Here is a 21,337-nt window from a genome sequence, read left to right as displayed (position 1 = left end):
CACTGATGTTGGGCGATTAGGCCTGGCTCACAGTCGGCGTTCCAATTCATCCCAAAGGTGTTCGATGGGGTTGAGGTCAGGGCTCTGTGCAAGCCAGTCAAGTTCTTCCACACTGATCTCGACAAACCATTTCTGTATGGACCTCGCTTTTGTGATCAGGGGCATTGTCATGCTGAAACAGGAAAGGGTCTTCCCCAAACTGTTGCCACACGGTTGGAAACACAGAATTGTCTAGAATGTCATTGTATGCTGTAGCGTTTATATTTCCTTTCACTGGAATTAAGGGGCCTAGCCCAAACCATGAAAAACAGCCCCAAACCATTATTCCTCCTACACCACATTTTTACAGTTGGCACTATGCATTCGGGTAGGTACAGTGGTTCCTCCTTTAAAAGTTGCAGCGTACTGCAGCGCAGCTTGTATGGTGCCACAGAATTCTATGGCGCGTTATTTAAGTGTGAACCACTGGCACCATTAATGCTAGTTTGACCACCAGACGGAATCTTTGAGAAGCATTTGGTAGCCTTTAATAATGGCTGTGCTAGAGATTGCGGGCACGTGGGAGACCAGGGTTCAATTCCCCAACGGGGAGGAAGTAGTAGGCTGTCCTTGTAAATAAGAATTTGTTCTTAACTGATTCCATATGTGTTATTTCATAGTTGTGATATCTTCAAAGAAAAACCCCGGAATGAGTAGGTGTGTCCAAACTTTTGACTGGTACTTGCTTAATTAATTTGATTAATATTATGGTGTTTCTATTCCAAGTAAAACAAAAAACCCTCTGGGTTTCTGTTAGGATGGAATGGAAAATATGGCGCTGTACAACGTGACAATCGGGAGTACAGTACTGGTCTATTTAGCTAAAGAATCCCGTGTCCTGCGGGCACGTGGGAGACCGGGGTTCATTTCCCGACGGGGAGGAAGGAGTAGGCTGTCCTTGTAAATAAGAATATGTCCTTAACTGACTTGCCTAGTTAAATAAAGGTTACACTAAGAGCATAACATTTAAGCACCCTAATTTTCTAATTCTAGTCTAACTAATACCCAAACAGAGATTTTAGTGAAAATAAAAATCTCATTGATTTTATCAAGACCAGTCCCCATGCTTGTCTCAGAGCAGTGCGAAACGGTGCTAAAATAGTTGTAGGCTATTGCTTCAAATCCTATTGCTTCTAACTTCAGTATGCTCTTTAAATAAATAAGACCTACACCACTTTTAACAGCACATTACTCAACACTAGTGAGACTCATGTTGCCTACGTTAGGCCGACAGTATATCGAAAAACATGACGTGACTCTCCGCCAATAATTGCATAGAGGATTGGAGGATATTTCTGTAATTCAGTGATATTTATTCCCATAGTAATTCGTTATGGATCCATAACTAAATAAACATGGCATTTTGAAAGAGTATTTTTATAATTTTATTAATGAAAGCATAAAGATGCCATTATTAGTTACATTGTTTTAGTTTGAACCTGCAGACTGGCACTAAGAACAGCTGGAACGTTTCCCTAGTCAGCGCCATTATTAGTGCAATGCCCCTTAAAGTGTTGCCAGTATGGCGGGCTGGGGGTCCACCCCTTCCTCCTCCTCCCTTCCCCATGGGCTAGGTTGGTCTTCTGTGCACGGCTCTGTGCGGTCTACAATTTCTTTTCTGAGGTCTTGACTGATTTCTTTAGATTTTCCCATGGTGTCAAACAAAAAGGCACTGAGTTTGAAGGTAGGCCTTGAAATACATCCACAGGTACACCTCCAATTGACTCAAATGATGTCAATTAACCTATCAGAAGCTTCTAAAGCCATGACATCATTTTCTGGAATTTTCCAAGCTGTTTGATGGCACAGTCAACTTCTTGTATGTAAACTTCTGACCCACTGGAATTGTGATTAAGTGAAATCATCTGTCTGTAAACAATTGCTGGAAAAATTACTTGTATCATGCGCAAAGTACATGTCCTAACTGACTTGCCAAAACTATAATTTGTGGAGTGGTTGAAAAACGAGTTTTAACGACTCCAACCTAAGTGTATGTAAACTTCCGACTTCAACTGTACAGCAAAATGTCTCCCTTTGAAAGGAAAAAAAATCATAGTTTTTTTTTTATGCTGTAAATGCCATCTGATCAACTCTCAATAACTTTAAATCTAACAGCAGAAGCCTGTTTCCTTTAATGGTGTCAGAGTTCTGCATAGTGATTTCTCTATAGATAGGCTAATAATGGTATTGATAGAGACAATTATCAATGTATTTACAATTACCCATACTCATGATTGCTCTACTGAATCCATTTTGTCTAGTCAATCCAGAAGTTTTGCAGCAGAATATGTTCAGGCACAGTTGAAAACACAACCTGCATTGATCCCCTTCACTAAATGAATTTTGTACCAGAAAATGGTATTGAATGCCTTGAAGTGTGAAACTGTTGCAACATTGCATTGAGAGCTTAAATTGATATTGACATGATCCATCTCTACACAACATGACTTGCTCAAATACAGTACAACAGCCCAGTTATACAGTGGCATGGTTATTGCTACACACACTGTAAAAAAGACCCTTGGGCCACACAGCTATGGCTGAAGACCATCTCAGGGGTCTGTGTTGTTGTTGTTGTTATTATTATTATTATTATTATTGCATAATGAACTCATCGTGGTGGCTAGAATCATATTCAGAGGCAAACAGACACGGAAGTTCCCTTCAGCGTCCCAACTCTGGATAGCGTTGCGTTCTTCCTACATATCGATTGAGTTGCACTTTTCCCTCCCCTACTCAGCATTTGCCTGTTTTAAATACTTGTAAAATATTTATGTGGTTTGTTAATGGTTTATACATGTTTTTTTCTTTTGCTGCTGTAATTGCCACACTTTTGAAAGTGCTTAGCAGCCAAGTGGGCTCTGGGGGTGGGCGTGAAGGAAGGAGGGAGGGAGGCAGACTAATGAAATTCGGTAAGTACCATTACAAAAAATGTAAACCTTGCGCAATTTTTCAAACACATCCCATAAACACGTTTTTCGCTAATCAGTCGTCCCCTGATATTCCCCCGGAGCCAGTTATATTACTTATTCTCCAGTGATGTTTATTGAATCTATAAAACACTACACAATTAAGGTCAATGAATGGGGTGCTCTTTCCCCTCAACATGTATTTAATCAGCTGCAAGGATATGCATATTCTTGGTACCATTTGAAAGGAAACACTTTGAAGTTTGTGGAAATGTGAATTGAATGTAGGAGAATATAACACAATATATCTGATAGAAGAAAATACAAAGAATAAACCAAACAGTCTTTTTCTACCACCATCTTTGAAATGCAAGAGAAAGGTCATAGTTCTAGCCATCACTCTGGTTGTAATTCCTATAGTGTCCACAAGATGGCAGCAGTGTGTGCAGTTTCAGATGGATAACTTGAAGAATGATTGATTGACCAACAAGACTTAGTGTGAAGTCCTACACCCCTAATGAAATAGTGAAGTCTTGTTACCGTCTAGGATCTCTGAGGAATAGATAGGAACGTGATTTGACTCGTTCAATCAACGCTTAGGGTAAGATTTTCACAGATTCCTTTCTTTGCAAATTGAACGAGTGGTAATACAAAATCGATCGCGCGTGCTATATGGACCTTTTTTAGTATATGAAAAAGGATTTTGTCTAACAAAACGACACTTCATGTTAACTCTGGGACCTTTTGGATGATAAATCAAAGCAAGATTTCAGAATGTAAGTACACATTTCACCTTAGAGGTGAATTTTTCAAACCTATCGCGTTGAAAAAGTGTTTTGATGTTAGGAGCTCTCCTCAAACAATAGCATGGCATTTTTTGGCCGTAATAGCTACTGTAAATTGGACAGTGCAGTTATTTTAACAAGAATTTAAGCTTTCAGCTGATATAAGACACTTATATGTACCGACGTGTTGTTTCTCTAAAATCTGTGATCTTGACATGACGCGCTGCATGATTTACAACTGTCCCGTTGACGGAACGCCAATCCTTAACTTAAGGTCAATGAATGGGGTGTTCTTTCCCCTCAACATGTATTTATTCAGCTGCAGTTCTGCGTTGGCCTCTCTGCTCTCCCAGTCCCCTTAAAGCCATCACCCCTGTTTAATTAAAGCTGTGCTTGCAGACTGAGTGTCAGCTATCGATTTGAAATACAAGCAGCAGACTCTCTGCCAGTATACCCATACCCCCTGTGCTAGCCTGCTGTGTGTACTGTTTTATTCCCTATGAATTATTCAACATTACGTCGGAATCTATTCTTTGGTCTTTTACTTACATTTTAAACATGTCCCAGCTTGAGTGAGGCGGGGAGCACCAGCGAAAAAGGCCTGAGATGGAAAAAGATTTTGTTTGGCTCCTCCATTATATTTCTACACTGGTGGAGCTTAACCTATTGTAGAATCACAAAATGACTGTCGCCAGTCTAATTAGGAGAGAAATTTCCTGTCCTTTTGAATGTTAGATTAAATGTTTTCAATTAGTGAAAATACATTCACATAGATGGGCAGCGCTGTTGAATCCTATGCTGTTTTTATCTCAATATCAAATCATTTCTGCATAACAATTAAGTACCTTACTGTAATTTGTTTTCAGTTAAAATGGTCAAAAATAAACATAGCTTCTTAGCCAAGAGAAATTTCTCATGCAAGAATTTTACTAGGACTGTCTGGGAGTGGTCTGAGGTGGAGAGCGGAAAACTGAAAATGTGCTGTTATTGGCAGAGGTTTGGAACAGCCGTCAAATGAATAGCTGTGATTTGCATTAGAAGTGCTTCTGGCTGAACAGCAAGGCCAGTAAACCAGACTGCCATGGGTGGAAAGCTTCTCTAATGCCAACAAAATTGTCAGACAATGTTCCGTTTAAGTTTCAAAATGGAGGATTTAGTGCAGCTGTCGGCTTTTCCCTTCATGTCAAACTATAGCGGGGGAAAAACAAGATTTTGTTTAGAATTCCCCTCCAGTGTTTGTTTGAATAGGGACAACCAATTAGAAGTGCCAACATTCAGAAGTAAAGACTGCAATAGCTGGGTGCAAATATAAACCTCGGAAAGAGGCTTCTTAGTAATGATCCACTGCTAAAACTGGAGCCTGGTCATATTTAACTGAGAAAGAAGGGTGCCAAATGTTTTATCTTATTAAGACCGAAGGGTAATGTTGTCTTGGACAATTTGAATTCTATAGTACTACAGATACAAGGTGGTGATATGGGTTGCTGAGTTGCTCTAACAAGGGTCTATGTAGGAGAGATGCCAACCAGTCGGTTCGTACTGAATATGGTCAGATTTTCTATGACATGCTATGCCAGTGTCTCCAATACACACACACACACACACACACACACAGCTCTTATTTCAATCCCACTAAGCCAGAGTGAAGGTCAAACAAGGAAGTGAACAGCATTGTGATTCTTGCTTTTTATTGCATCTGTTCCTCTGAGGGAACAGTCCTTTAATAGTGTTGAGACTCCCTGCCTCGCCTTACAGCTGAGGGTCCAGACTGTTCTGTTATTTGTCATGCTTAAATCCCAGATCCTGAATAATACCCTCCATATGATCATTGAAGTGTGGGGTCAAACTGCGTCGAACATCTCATAAGTAAATAAGACCAGACGAAAGCAGCTTCCCTCTTCACTTTGACAGAGCTGTTTCTTCTCATGCACAAGCCACTTCAGACAGATCTCCTTTCATTTATCTCGAAAGAGCGAGCTAAACATGGAAACAGAACAACTTTTGTTGCCATGTGACATTGCCAGGTTATGCCCATGCAGATGTAGGGTCTTAATTTGATCACTGTTGTTGCCGTGGTGTATTTGAAGTGTATTTGAGTTTTACAAATGCTTCTAAAGTTTGTAATTTCCACTTACAAATTTCACTTGATTTGCCCTAACCAAAAATCTATCAACCCCTACAAAAATGGCCATTCCATTATAATCCACATAATAATTTACTTTTCCTGTTGCTGCAGGATTATTTTTCTGCTGTAGCAAACTGGCTCAAATTAAGATCCTACATCTGTATGCCTGAATGAACAGTATGTATCCCTTTAATGTGGAACGCTGCTTTGTGATGTTGCGGTCATGCTCCCATCTGACTCTTTCTCCCTCTCTGCAGGTTGCATCAACCACTGCTGTTTGTCATGTTTTGCTCTTTCAATAACCCTTATTTATTGTGACCTCACGATTTATGACATCTGCATCATACCCTCTTCTTTCTCCATCTCTTCCTCTCTGCAGGTTCTTGTGGTGTCTCTTTCTGAGATGTTGCACTGATTTCTGTCATAACAATGCCCTGTGCCTCCCCCCTCTCGCCCTCCTTCTAGGTAACATCAATGACTCCCAGCTCAACTACTACTTCTTCCTACTAGCGGGGATCCAGGGCCTCACCCTGCTGGTCTTCCTCATCGTGTCGGTCAAGTATGACAAACAGAAGAGTAGTAAAGCAGGAAGTCAGAGGCAGGGTATCACTTCGTCTTGGTCCCATGACTGACCCCTGTCCATCTGACCTCCCCCTACCTGCCTTAGTTTGTAGTAGTTAGTGCCAGAACACCTGCCTGATTTGGTAATGGATTCCCTACTTCATGGGTTTGTAAGACTATTACATTTTCAAAGCAAAAATATATTTCTACTGTACACTCGCACATCCCTCACATGAGATCAAGTTCATCTTAATGTATATTTCTTGTACAGTACCTTATTTAAAACATCACTACTGTGTTTGATCAGGGTGCCCTTGAATATGAATGGTGTAAATTTCAATAATTTAAACCAATTATTTAACGTAAGCTGATCAAATTAATCCCAAATAACTCACTCCTATTGTCAGATAAGTAAGCATTACACGACTGTGGCCTTTTCACTGGTCCATAGATATATTAACAATTTAAAACAAGGCACACTTTTTAAAAAACTTTTGAGGCTTCATCGACTGACTGATCAGGTTTGTAGTCTTGTTTGTTTTCTCTTAAATCCTTTGATCATTTGCACTAGAGGAACTGTGCCATATTCAGACTGTATTGAACATTATTCAGTTGTGATTAGGGGCTTGGTGTTTCCTTTATTACTTGTGTAAACTTGTTTATGATTGGCATGTATAGGTTAAATAGAAAAGTTGTAATTTGTTTTACTAACCGTTTTTTTCACCTACTGTATGTGTTTTCAATATGGAGCTGTTTTCAGTCTTTAATGTTTAATGATGTCATACTGGTGCTTATACACTGAGTGAACAAAACATTAGGGTCTTTTAGACTACTACTTTTCGACTGTGCAATGATTTAATCAAACTTTTAATCTGATTACAACAAAAAAAAGATTATGACATGAAATGTATATAGTGCCAGTTGGTTCAACTTGAAAACCATTTTGGTATTTACCATCATCCTTTACTCAGACTAATCATCCCTAGCCAGCAAAGGCACAATATTGTGTTGCTGAAACGGGATATTCTGTGATTGCTGCGGCAGAAAACGCAGTGAATTGTATCGTGAAAGTAAATGTTTTCATTAAGTTGACATTAGTTCAGACTGAACCACAATTTTAGAGTTACTGGTTTCTTTATGCACTTGGGGTGAAGGTTAAGTTTAAAATGTTCATTTGCAGTATTAGTCTGACTGTTGACAATGTCTAGCCTCAGATTTGGATGTGTTAATGAATGTCTGTAGTCACCACATGGTGTCCTTATGGATAGACTGCACTTTTACATACTGTAGTTTTTGGGGGTTGTGACTAATGTATACTTATCATACGGTAGACAATGTTCAGAACACTCCATGTAATCCCTCTTATGTAGTTGGTATATTTCACCCCAGTCAAAGCTCTTTAATCGTTGACTCTGGCACTACAAAACTATATATGTTCTGTTAAATAGCAACATCCACAATTTTTTTTTTTCTTCCTTTACCCGACAAGTGATGGTTTAGGAGCGATCTGCATGTTTGCTTTACCTACAGTAGACCTAAGTGAAAAACGTTAAAGCTGAAAGTAAGGTATTTTACAAACCAAAATCTACTCAGGGTTCAAGGGAGGTAGAATAATTGAATTATTAAAGAATACCAATACAATTGTTTAGAATAGTTAGTAAACTGTCTTTGAGATCTCATGAAGTATAGTTGTTTACAGATTCTCAGGTTGGTGGCTTGAATTGACCTTTTTAGCTAACACATTGAAACCATTTACTAACTCATTGACAATGGCTGAAAACATTATTTTGGCTGTTTATTATAGTGTTTGTTGGATGCATGGTGGTTATTTTTTGTGTCAACTTAACAGCTTTTTAAGAAACATTTTCTGAAAATGTATTCTGTTTTAATTATGCTGGAGCATTGGTATTTTGAATGTTTTTTTGTGTGGTTATTTTTGCTAATAAAATATTAAAATCAGTCTTTTCTACATTCGATACTAATGATTGACGTCTATTCTTTTAAAGATGCGTAAATGCCAAACCATAAGCATTTTAGTCATATTGATGCTGTATGTTTTACAACTGTATGTTAACTGTTATGGTAGCATGAGCATTCGCATATATTTGCCATAATCAGGGTTATATTATTTATCGATTACGGTAAGCCTCTTCCAGTCCTTTGTTACCCTATTATTCCTCTTAGACATGGGAGACACCCACTGGCAGGTTGGCATAGAATAGTTTGCATAACACAGAGCTTTTATTGTGACTCATGGGTGAAATTTAGCATTTCCAGTGAGGCGAATGCATGTTTCATCAGACTGGGATTGAAATTGGCAAGTCCCCACAAATCATGTGTTAATGCTTAGGCCTTACAGCTGAGGCAACAACTCCGGGCTGTTTCCTGTATAGTAAATTAGATGGAGTCTGGTGGTTGGATTCAGACCACACAAGAGTGTCAGAACAGACAGCTTGATGTTTGAACTTAACACAATGCTTCCAGGTTATAGCTGTGTGGCCGCTTCTTTCTCACAAGATTACTTTTTGGCAGATATGAGTGGTTATGGAGGAAGTCTTGAAGGGCAATAACATTGAATAATACTGAATAATTGAGATATTGCTTTTGAGGTTCTGGGTTTAGGTCAGATTTATAGACCAGGCTTTACAAAGCAGTGGAGTTGGAGTGCTGTAAGCTATTTATGAGTCAATTGTTTCTAATGTGTATTTCTATTCATTATCTAGACCAGGTATTCCCAAACTGGGGTACGCGCAATAAAAATGTGATTCACATTTAAAAAAAAACATTTACATATTTGTTTTCTTCACATTTTCAAGCAGTCTGTTTATATTTTCCAACGGGGCTATACATTTGGGTGAATTTCTTTTTTTTTATAGATTTTTTTTTCAATTCTCGCATGAGTAGCCTCGTTTCACTGCCAAAAATAAAATTAAACCATCTATTGTTCAGCAAAATAACAACACAATGTCAAATACAGATAGCCTAGTCAAATAATTAACATCCAATCACATTAACCGTTACTCTCTCACGGGAATTCCACAAACGGTCCATATGTAGCCAAATGTAGCTACTGCTCGTGTGGTATCTGTACTGATGAGGCAAAAGCCATGACAGGGAGACATAGTGGAGTGGTAACGCACGTGAAAGCAGTTGCTCCTGGTGCCACTTGGGTACACTGCAGCATCCACTGAGAGGCTCTTGCTGCATGGCCCCTGAACTCTCATGTATTTTCTGCACTAGGCAATTATGTGGGCAGTGACCATGGAACGCTTTTACAACATACAAAAGTGCGCTGGTTATCAAGGGGCAAAGTATTGACATGTTTTTTTGAATGGAGAGACGAGCTTCAAGTTTTCTTTACTGACCATAATTTTCACTTGACTGACCGCTTGCATGATGATTCTAGGATTACAGGGACTCTGCAACTATATTCAATGTGTGGGAAGAAAATTGAGGCTATGATTAAGAAGTTGGAGCTCTTCTCTGTCTGCATTAACAAGGACAACACACAGGTCTTTCCATCATTGTATGATTTTTTTTTTGTGCAAATTAACTCAAGCTTACGGACAATGTCAAATGTGATGAAGCGAAGCACCTGAGTGAGTTCTGTGCGCAATTACGCAGGTACTTTACCGAAACGGATGACACAAACAACTTGATTCGTTATCCCTTTCATACCCTGCCTCAAGTCCCCTTACCGATATCTGAACAAGAAAGCCTCATTGAAATTGCAACAAGCGGTTCTGTGAAAATTGAATTTAATCAGAAGCCACAGCCAGATTTCTGGATTGGGCTGCTCTCAGAGTATCCTGCCTTGGCAAATCACACTGTTAAGACACTGATGCCCTTTGCAACCACGTACCTATGTGAGAGTGGATTCTCGGCCCTCACTAGCATGAAAACTAAATACAGGCACAGACTGTGTGGGAAATGATTTAAAACAGACTCTCCAATACAACCCATCATTGCAGAGTTATGAGCATCCTTTCAAGCACACCCTTCTCATTAACCTGTGGTGAGTTATTCGCAATGTTTGATGAATAAATAAGGTTTTATATGTAAAATGGTTAAATAAAGCACACAATTATTGATTATTATTATTTGGACCCTGGTCCTATAAAAGCTCTTTGTCACTTCCCATGAGCCTGGTGACAAAAACTCACACTAATTCTTATGTTAAATAAATGTATTGTATAGTGTGTGTGTGTGGGGCAGGCATACAATGATGGCAAAAACAACATTTGAGAGTGCGCTGACCCTGGTGCTAGACAGCTGGAGGTTAAATGTTTGAAGAGGTACAGGCTATAAAAAGTTTGGGAACCACTGATCTAGACTAATATATGTACAACAGGGTTTGTAGGAAGTCATTTTGATTGTATGTTCGAAGCAGATTATTGAACAAGATTATTCAAGCTAAACATCAGTATTGACTACTATCATATACTTATCAAACAGTGTTAGCGAGGATCGGATTACAAGTAATCCATTACATTTAAGGGATTACCAAAAACGCTAACTGAAATCCGTTACGTTACCAGCAAAAATATTGTAGTCAGATTACAGATACTTTTGAAAAACTAGAAGATTACTTCGCAGATTACTTTCAAATTCAGAAAGGATGTTTGTGAAAAAAAATCTTTGACACTTCTCTGTTTTCTCAATGACATTCAAATCAGCATTAAAAAAAAGGAGCAAATTTAAGTTTGTTCCCCCTTCAGGGAGTCTGATCACAAGTCAGAGACCACTATGATGAAACACCAAATGTGTTTGATGGATTGCGGGAAAAGAGCAAGTATAGGCTTTTGTAGGCAACAGTCCAAGCTATGTCTTCCAATGGTGCGACTGCTGTCGGCATCCAAACATTATCCAACTTGAATAAACTTTTGAAGGGAAGGATGACAGCAGTGTAGTCTACGGCGATACGGATATCACGTATTGATATCTACATAGCACATTGATGTGAATCACACTGTTGCCCTCTCATTTAGCTATTTGCGCCTTACATATTGTGGTTGTTGTGGATGGCTGTTCACAAATCTAAATGTGTATTTGAACCCAATAATGGTTGAATTCAAGAAGTTTAAGCTGTCTACATGTTTTTGAAACCAGTGAACAGCCAGTGAAAAATGCGCTCTTGCAACAGCTGCGTAGTGCGGATTCCAGCCTATGGAATAAATGTGGGGCTTTTATTGCTCAATCTATTTCATGCTGATAAAACATTTTTCCATTGACCTAATGGATACATGCTCAAACTTGCACACTTTTGATAGACTTAAAGTAGCAATCTTGTCACGGATCCCTCCGGAACTTTCATTACGCACACCTGTCCCCTATTCCCACAGATTAGTATTTGTATAAGTGTGTCCTTTTGGTTTCCATTGGGCTGTCCATTATTGTTACAATGTCCGTTGGTGCATGTGAGTACCTGTGCTGTGTGTTTGGGCTTTCGTGCCCTTGTGGTTTGCGCAGATGATTACGGGTCTCGTCCCGTGTGTTAGTCATTGTGTTATTTATTCGAGGTACTCCTCGCTCTTTTGTTTGGGTTTCAACCCTGTGTTTTGGGTTTGGGTTTCAAACTGTGTTTTGGGTTTGGGTTTCAACCCTGTGTTTTGTTACGTGTTTGTTTGGTTTTTGTCCCCATGCCCTTGCACATCATAATTTGGGTGTAATAAAAACCCATATTACACATTCCTGCACCTGTCTCCCAAATCATTTATGCCAGCGTGACAAATCTGTAGTTGCTACATCTATTTTTGTACTTATACATTGTATATACAGTACCAGTCAAAAGGTTGGATACACCTACTCATTCAAGGGTTTTTCTTTATTTTTACTGTTTTCTACATTGTGGAATAATAGTGAAAACATGAAAATGAAATAACACATATCATGTAGTAACCAAAGAAGTTACAAATCTAAATGTATTTTATATTTGAGATTCTTCAAAGTAGCCACCCTTTGCCTTGATGACAGATTTGCACAATCTTGGCATTCTCTCAACCAGCTTCATGAGGAATGCTTTTCCAATAGTCTTGAAGGAGTTCCCACATATGCTGAGCACTTGTTGGCTGCTTTTCCTTCACTCTGCGGTCCAACTCATCCCAAACCATCTAATTTCAGTTGAGGTCGGATGATTGTGGAGGCCAGGTCATCTGATGCAGCACTCCATCTAGTCCCGTTAAGCGCAAACCAGATAGGATGGTGTACCGCTGCAGAATGCTGTGGTAGCCATGCTGGTTAAGTGTTTTGAATTCTAAATAAATCAGACAGCGTCACCAGCAAAGCACCCCCACACCATTACACAGGCGGTTGGAACCAAAACCCTAAAATTTGGACTCATCAGACCAAAGGACAGATTTCTACCTGTCTAACGTCCATTGCTTGTGTTTCTTGGCCCAAGCAAGTCTCTTGTTATTATTGGTGTCCTTTTAGTAGTGGTTACTTTTCAGCAACTTGACCATGAAGGTCTGATTCACGTAGTCTCCTCTGAACAGTTGATGTTGAGATGTCTGTTACTTGAACTCTGTGAAGTGCAATCTGAGGTGCAGTTGATTGCCGATTTCCGAGGCTGGTAACGCTAATGGACTCATCCTCTGATGCAGACGTAACTCTGGGTCTTCCTTTCCTGTGGCAGTCCTCATGAGGACCAGCTTTGTCATAGTGCTGGATAGGTTTTGCGACTGCACTTGAAGAAACTTTCAAAGTTCTTGACATTTTCCACATTGACTGACCTTCATGTCTTAAAGTAAAGATGGACTGTCGTTTCTCTTTGCTTATTTGAGCTGTTCTTGCCATAATATGGACTTGGTCTTTTACCAAATAGGGCTATCTTCTGTATACCACCCCTACCTTGTCACAACACAACTGATTGGCTCAAACGCATTAAGAAGGAAAGAAATCACACAAATTGACATTTAACAAGGCCCACCTGTTAATTGAAATTCATTCCAGGTGACTACCTCATGAAGCTGGTTGAGAGAATGCCAAGTGTGTGCAAAGCTGTCATCAAGGTAAAGGCTGGCTATTTTGATGAATCTCAAATATAAAATATATTTGGATTTGTTTAACACTTTTTTGGTTACAGCATGATTCCATGTGTGTTATTTCATAGTTTTGATGTATGCACTATTGTTCTACAATGTAGAAAATGGTAAAAATAAAGAAAAACTCTTGAATGAGTAGGTGTGTCCAAACGTTTGGACACACCTACTCATTCAAGATTCTATGTGTTTTACCTGAGCATGACCCCAAAACTAAGGACTATTAGCCAGCCCTACTCTGTTGTTTGTGAATTCCAGTCATTTATTGGAATGAGTGGAATTCTGATAGACTTTGGTTTTTAATGTAAAGATATAATTTAATCGTATTATTATATGTAGTAGAAAGTGATGGGTTAGAAGAAGCCTACATAACCAACCCATAAAGTAAAATGTAACATCCATATATGGCCAGCTATGTAAACTTTAACATGATTTATCCTGCAATAGATGTCGTTCAATTGGTAACATACATTTTTGCCTTCTTCTAATGCCTCTTAAAGGGAAATTAATCTAAAAATAACAGAATGTAATCTCATTACTGAGTTTGGGTAATCCAAAAGTTGCGTTACTGATTACAATTTTGGACAGGTAACTAGTAACTGTAACGGATTATATTTAGAAAGTAACCTGCCAAACCCTGTTATCAAACACCCTCACTAACGATAATTGAGTCTTGCAGTTGTAACTATTGAGTAAGATGTTATTATCTCACATTTTCTCACATGTTGTTCATTAAGATAGGCTATTGGGACCATTAAAACCTTTTAATTGCTTGAGCGTTAAAGGCTGTGTTTACACAAGCATTCTAATTCTGATCTTTTTTACACTAATTGGTCTTTTGACCAATCACATCAGATCTTTTTCAGAGCTGATCTAATTGGTCAAAATAATAATACACTAGTCATTAGTGTTTATACCAATGATTTATATACATCATTGGTTTATACGCTGAGTGTAACGAATACTGAGTTGCACCCCCTTTTGCCCTGCGAACAGCCTCAATTCATTGGGGCATGGACTCTACAAGGTGTCGAAAGTGTTCCACAGGGATGCTGGCCCATGCTGATTCCAATGCTTCCCACAGTTATGTCAAGTTGGCTGGATACTACCATACCCCGTTCTAAGGCACTTAAGTATTTTCTCTTGCCCATTCCCCCTCTAAATTGCACACATACACAATCCATGTCTCAAGGCTTAAAAATCCTACTTTAACCTGTTATTATTATTCACGTATTTATTGTTCATTACAACAGCATGTTTTGTCACTGTCAGTGCCGTTTTCCATAGCACCGGGCTGTGTGGCAGGGGAGCATTAAGGTATGCCACATTAGTTTGGCCAGACATGTGAACAGATAACCAGAAAAACATCTTATTGCAGGTATGTTGTATGTACCAGGATGTATTGCTAAGATTTGTGTCATTATCTGCCTGGGTTGTTTATGTAGGGATACAGCCAGAGTCCCATCAAAATATACAAATAAATCTTCCTCAGCCTTGACAAAGCTTGCTGCTATCATCAGCTGTATATCGCTCTGGCCTTGTGACCTTCACTTGTTTTCAAACAGGTTTAAAAATGTCCCACCAGGTCTTGGAGTGGTACACTTTCCAACCAGCCTCACTATATATCTATATGACATGGTTGGGTGCACCCCTCATCTTACAGCTGGAGGCTTTTTGCCAGCCAATCTTTCATTGCCGTTGGGTGTTTGAGTCATCACTGCAATTTTCTGTAGTGGATCCGGGGGGTTGGGAGCGGGGTGAATGTTGTTGTTTGTCATCCCACTGAGGTGCACAGGTCAGGCGGGAGACTTTGTTTACAAGGCACAGCTACTTGGCTCAGGCACCAGGGTTGTGTTTTTTAACAATGTTGTCTGCAGTTCCCCGTGGCTCCATCTGTAAAAAAATATGGTTAGACTGGAATGCCAAGCTGAACTTGACAGCTGCTCTTTTTCTTTTATTTAACCTTTATTTTAACAGGGAGTCAATGCTGAGACCAAGGTCTCTTTTTCAGATGAGCCCTGTTTAGCACAACAATACATAGCAAAATACAATATACACATTAAACTGCACATCCAGATAGACATTAAAATACATGTTATTATACACAACAATACATGAAAAGCAAAACACAATCATAAACAGACACATTCTTCAGTAAAAAGATTCCCTAGCAGCCGTTAAAAGCAGATCTACCCAACTCGTGGAGATCACAGGAGGTTGGTGGCACCTTAATTGGGGAGAACGGGCTCGTGGAAATGACTGGAGCAGAATGGTGGAATGGTATTAAATACATGAAACACGTGGTTTCCAGGTGTTTGATGCCATTCCGTTTTCTCTGTTTACGCATTTTTATGAGCTGTTCTCCTCTGAGCAGACTCCTGTGGTGGAAATTGAAGAGATCTCCAGAGTTAGCCAACCCTGAGATCAGGTCTGGTATCTCCTATGTCAACAAGTTAACAATGAAGTAAGGTATGGCAGAAGTTTATGCAGGAGGGCTTTCGAAACGTAGAGTGCAACGCATTGATCTACCTTTGTGTAGAGGGAGCACATGGGCCTCCTTCCAAAACCCTGGGGATAGCACCCGAGATAATCGTCAGATGAAGAATGTGTCAATAGCTAGGTTTCTGTCCAATTGGGGACACATTTTCATGTGAATATTCTAAAATCTGCATTTTCCCACCAGATGTGTGTTTCCATCAAATGTAATTGTTGATAAAAAGCTGTGCGTGATGACGTAGTGCACATAAAAATAATGTACCTTATGCGGTTAAATTCCCATGTACCAAATAAAACATTACATGTAAATGGGTTTCCATTACATTTTCAACTCTACTGATGGTTTTCTCACAAAAATGTGTGCGATATATAGCGAGTGAGCGGACTGGTATTGACAGGTGCGCTCTAGCCAACAGCACAGAGGACGCAGATACAGTATAGTATCTGTGCAGTTGGCTAGAGCGCATGTATAGCCTACATGATGAGATTGTTTGTTTTTATTTGTCAAACGGCAGCCAAGCATCGATGATAATGTCAACAGAATAAGCCCCTTGATATTTATTGGGAAGAAGAATCAAGCATCCCCTTGCACTTTCACCGTCCTGTGAAGTTCATAACTTATATTTTTTCTTAAACTGTAGCATAGTAAACTGCATGCTTTCCTGACGAGCAGTAGTTGGAGGATCACACAACCTCGCGTGACTCCAACTTTACTTCGATACGATGGTTAATATACATATTTGCGCATAAAAGGGTTTCTCGAATAATTCATTTTACCGACATAAAAAGATCCCACCTTGTCTAGCGTGTTTAGTTTTGTCGACATTTGGAAAGTTTACCGGAAAATCTTCTGTTTCCATCAGGCCTGTCATGACATTTTGAATCCGACATGCACTTTACTCATATGAAAAGGTTGGATGGAAACCTGGTTATTGACTCCGCAATCGGGAGCAGAAATCTGCATCAAGAAAGGATCAAGCAAATCAGCCCCAGTGGATTTTTTTGGTTGTTGTTACATCTTAAGGAAGGCATCTAGCGCATCACAAGTAGAAAGTTGATCAAGATTTGCTATAAATTGAGTGATCTTCCAATGGACCAACTGGAGGCTGGGAGAGGGAAGAGGCGTCGACTGATTGAACAGGGTTAATTAAACCACCATTTCTTTCAAATAAAAAACCTGCAGAGATAAAAATGTTGATTAAAAGCATCACTTATCATATTTTTCTCAGTAGTGATGCCAGAGTCTGACAGAACTTGCTCAGGCGGGGAAGGAGAGGAACTTCCACGCTTCAGTGCATTTACTGTTTTAAAACATTTAGAAGGATCACCAGCAGAGTCTGAGAACTCCAATGATGTGTGAAGTGTGCGTGTGTGTAGATGATTGAGTCTGTGTGTGTTAGTATAGCGCACTGAATGTTTTTTACAAAAAAAATAAAACAATAAGCTATATAAGTCAATCAGTGAATTTCGAGAGAGTAAACAGAGAGTGAGCTCACTACCACGGGGAGAAAAGAACAGCTTATAATTTACTGTGAGTATACTGCTGGTCTCATGATCAATTCAATTAAGTCTATCCAAGTGGAGTCCTATGGGAGGTTTATTTCTGTTTGCCTGTACTAAGCAAGCATGTATTATATCTTTAATTCCATGTAGGTATACCTGTTTTCAAACACAGAGACTCAGGAGGGGAAAAACGAGGGGACTTGTAATACCCTGTGCTGCTGCTTTGTCTCTATGTAAAAAGGCCAAAGCTACCACTAGGCAAAGAAACAGAGTGATAGTGGTGTGTTAATTACAGAGAGCCCTCCATCAATCATGTTAAATTCCTCCTAAGCCTAGCTGGCTTTCTGCGCCCTTCACAGTCCACAGTGCACAGCGTTCACAGTCCCAGCGCACTGCACTGCACACAGCCCCCACATCAATCCCCCTCCTCTCCACTGATAGAGCCACAGCACAGGTCAAATCACACGGGGGAGAAAAAAGAGCAGAGGAAAAATAAATAAGCATTCATCAGGACAGGAGAGAAACAGACAAAAAAGGAGAGGAGACAGAGGGAAAGACAGAAGGAGGAAGAGAGAAACAGATATAGAAGGGAGGTTTTCATTCACCATAGAGCATAAGATCAATAGAGGAACCGCAGGAGCAGCAGGGAATCATGTAGACAAGCTACTTGAACTAAATGAATAAAGGAATGAGGAGGGTCCCTATAAGTGCACAGGAGCTTTCAGGAGAGCACTATTCAACGGGCCTTGTAGACAACAGCTAGTTTAACTCAGCAGTGGAAAAGATATTGCTGGTATTTTCTGGCTCAGCTGTTTACTTTAGAGGAGTGTTTGCTCACTATCTGTCTGTCTGTCTGTCTGTCTGTCTGTCTGTCTGTCTGTCTGTCTGTCTGTCTGTCTGTCTGTCTAGTGTCTACTCCCTAGCAGTAGATATTGTAACAAAAGTCATATTAATTATTGATGTCAAGTTGATATTATGGCTGTGCTGGTTAGCTAAATGACTCATATCTGAAGTAACTCCAGCGGAAATGTTTTCCCCATCCTCTTTCCCGTGTACAGTAGAAGGCTTGGCCTATTTATTAGGGTTGATGATGGACATTTTTCATTTCAAAAGAAATCCTATTCCACTTTGTCCTCACCAAGTGTTTCTGCAGGCTCAGAGACGGGTTAATTTTACCATAATTGGCATTTTAATGTGAGGGGTTGTAGAGGAAATGTCACATTGACATGTAGTACAATCAGTATTCATGAGGTAGGCGTCATGTTATTGTAGAGAATCACTCTAATAGTTGCTGGTAGAATAATTGGTGACATCTTCATCCTTTACCCAAATCTAGCTGCTGTGCTACCAAGCTTAATGGATTGGTCTAATATACAGTTGAGTTAAGTATGTTTGGCTAAATTCTGAGAATAGAAGAGCAGCAAATTACTTACAGTTGCCTAATGGGTAAATAGTTCTCTTCAATAAGGAAATGTAGCCTTTGTGAAATGATTCCATTACTGGTAATTACTGTAGTCGATTACAACTCCTACACCATATTAACTATACTGTGTGGCTTATATGAAGACATAACTTGGAAAATCACTAATCTCCAGTCATTGAAGATAGTGGGCAGCAAAGAGAAATGAGTGTGGTCGTGTTTAATGTATTTCCAGGTGGATAGAAGTGGACACGCATACTCTACATTGTTGAATATTTTTTAAATGATAGATATGAAAATACAATATACAGAGCAACAATACAATGGCTTGTAGGAGGACTGTTCAGTATATACATAGCCGTTTCTCTGTGTCTTCTGGTAAAGATGAGGATGAACCTAAAATTTGTGCCTTTATTTCAAACCACATGCAGGATGTTCTGAAGACTAACTCTGGTCTATTCTGGGAGGCCAGACACTTATAAATAAATAAAAAAACGACATGGAATAGGAAATCAATATTCAAAATGCTACAAAACTTCCAAAACCTTTCTATGAGTACTTTATATACATCTTAAATATTTATTCATATTACATTCTTAAATCTACATATCATCTGCGTAACATTTCATAGTTTTGTCAGTAATGCAGAGCTAGTCTGGGAACATGGTTTAAGTCTACCTACAAAATAACCATAATGAAATAATGATAAAAAGGTAGGAAGATATTAAGAGAGAAACAAATTATCAAAAGATTAACAGACATCCTAATTTCTTTCAAGTTAATGATTTGCCATTATTCCTGTGTGGTATCATTACTATTTTGTCCCCTTAAATTCATTTTACAGATTTCAACCTCCTCTGGGTTTAGCATTAGGTGCTGTCCAAGCCAACTTCACTGTGAAAGGCATAAGGGTGAGTTCGCTATAAGTGCACTGAGCACACAGACTACGCCACCTCTTCTAAAGCACTGTCATTTAACCTCTCCATGTAGTTCCAGGGCTCCTTGGAGTCCCCTAGCTCTACGTCTTGACACACCCACTTAATGTCCTGGCTGTGGCCCATGCTCAGTGTGCTGACAGTGGGGCAACCATTGTCCGGCAGGATGGTGGTGAACGTGGTGAACTTCACACGCTTCCTCTTTGTGGTCGGCGAGTCTCCTTTGCTATCCTTGGCTGTGCAGCCCCCCATGTCTGCTGCCCGGTGCACCTGGCCCTGCACATTCTTCTGGACAGAAGCCCCGTTGAGCAGGTGGCTGCCCTCTTCCAACCCTGCGGTGCAGTCCACCATGGAGGTGAGCTCGTCCTGCTGGGGGGACAGACTAACTTGACTCTCCAGCAGCTCTGCCTCGTTCCCCAGCCACACCCAGTCATGGGCGTGGTTCATGCTCTCCTGGCCCTCGATGGACATCTCCTTGTGGCGGTACTTGAGGGTGTAGGAGATGCAGTTGATGAGGAAGACCAGGATGGCCAGGCAGAAGACCCCCAGCAGGGCGTACATGCCAATCTCCAGGTCAGTGAGTCCCCGGGCTGTCTGGATCAGATCATCGTCCATGTTGCGGCTGCGAGGGAGGTCCACATGAGCAGGGAATTCAGAGAAGTCTGGCATGGTCTGGACCTGGTTCCCATCGTCTGACAGCTTGTCTCCATTGGGCCGCCTGACGATGGTACTCGTGGTGGTGGTGACCCTCCTCATGACCCCGTTGTCCATGTCAGAGATGGAGCTGCCGTAGTAGTGGCCGTCCAGACCAGTCCTGTCCTGGGAGGGGGACTGCTGTCTGCGGTCGCTGGCCCTGTTCTCTAGCTCCTCGCCCTCCGGACCGTAGTCACTGCCCCTGGAGGTGCCGCTATCGCTCTGGCCAAACTTCACCCTGACGTTGCAGTTCCCTGCAGCCAGCACGCTGCGGCGCTTGAACTTCTGGCAGAGCTCACAGACAGTCATCTCCACCCTGACCAGCAGGCCCTGGCCCTCTGACTCGGTTACGATCACAGGCCACTTCCAGGAGGGGTCCTGCTGCACCGTCACCACCTCCTCATCCAGAGACGTGGCCGTCAGGACAAAGTAGTCTGGGTTGTACATGTCCAGAGGAGACATGGAGCCATCACTGAACTGCAGCCACGCGCTGATCAGGGCTTCCTGGACAAACACACACATACACACAGTGAGTAGGTAACACACACAGAACCAAACACAGACATGACTACTTAAAACGTTTTTTTTTTTCAAATGTAACACTGACAGTGACCTCACACAGGTCACAGGTCACATATCACATTTTGTAGAGCAACAGCAACCTCAACATAAGTAGAGAATAATGAAGGCTCCAAAAATATAGATTTAAAATTAATTTACAATTTTTGCATTTTTCCTGCGCTATTATTTCATTAGGCAAGCTATTTGTATACAGCACCTTGTAGAGTAATTGTTAGGCAGGTAGCCTAGTGGTTAGAGTGTTGGACTAGT

General features: G+C 40.4%; 2 protein-coding genes across 3 annotated transcripts in view; one reads left to right on the top strand and one right to left on the bottom strand.

Annotated features, from left to right (window-relative positions):
* Positions 1–8,395, top strand: part of LOC106585531 (solute carrier family 15 member 4) — a 36,157-nt gene extending 27,762 nt beyond the window's left edge. Inside the window, exon 9 of the mRNA XM_014171842.2 lies at positions 6,324–8,395. Coding sequence (XP_014027317.1) covers positions 6,324–6,490 — 167 coding nt within the window. The 3' untranslated portion in view covers positions 6,491–8,395. The remainder of the gene's footprint in view (positions 1–6,323) is intronic.
* Positions 8,396–19,141: 10,746 nt separating this feature from the next.
* LOC106585532 (transmembrane protein 132C) overlaps positions 19,142–21,337 on the bottom strand; it is a 214,353-nt gene continuing 212,157 nt past the window's right edge. For both annotated transcript variants that reach the window (XM_045706869.1, XM_014171844.2), the window contains exon 9: positions 19,142–21,010. In XM_045706869.1, the coding sequence (XP_045562825.1) occupies positions 19,823–21,010 (1,188 nt within the window). In that variant the 3' untranslated portion in view covers positions 19,142–19,822. The remainder of the gene's footprint in view (positions 21,011–21,337) is intronic.

This window comes from Salmo salar, chromosome ssa24 (assembly GCF_905237065.1).
Source record: "Salmo salar chromosome ssa24, Ssal_v3.1, whole genome shotgun sequence".
NCBI classification, from domain to species: Eukaryota; Metazoa; Chordata; class Actinopteri; order Salmoniformes; family Salmonidae; genus Salmo; species Salmo salar.
This window is presented reverse-complemented; position numbering and strand designations above follow the sequence as displayed.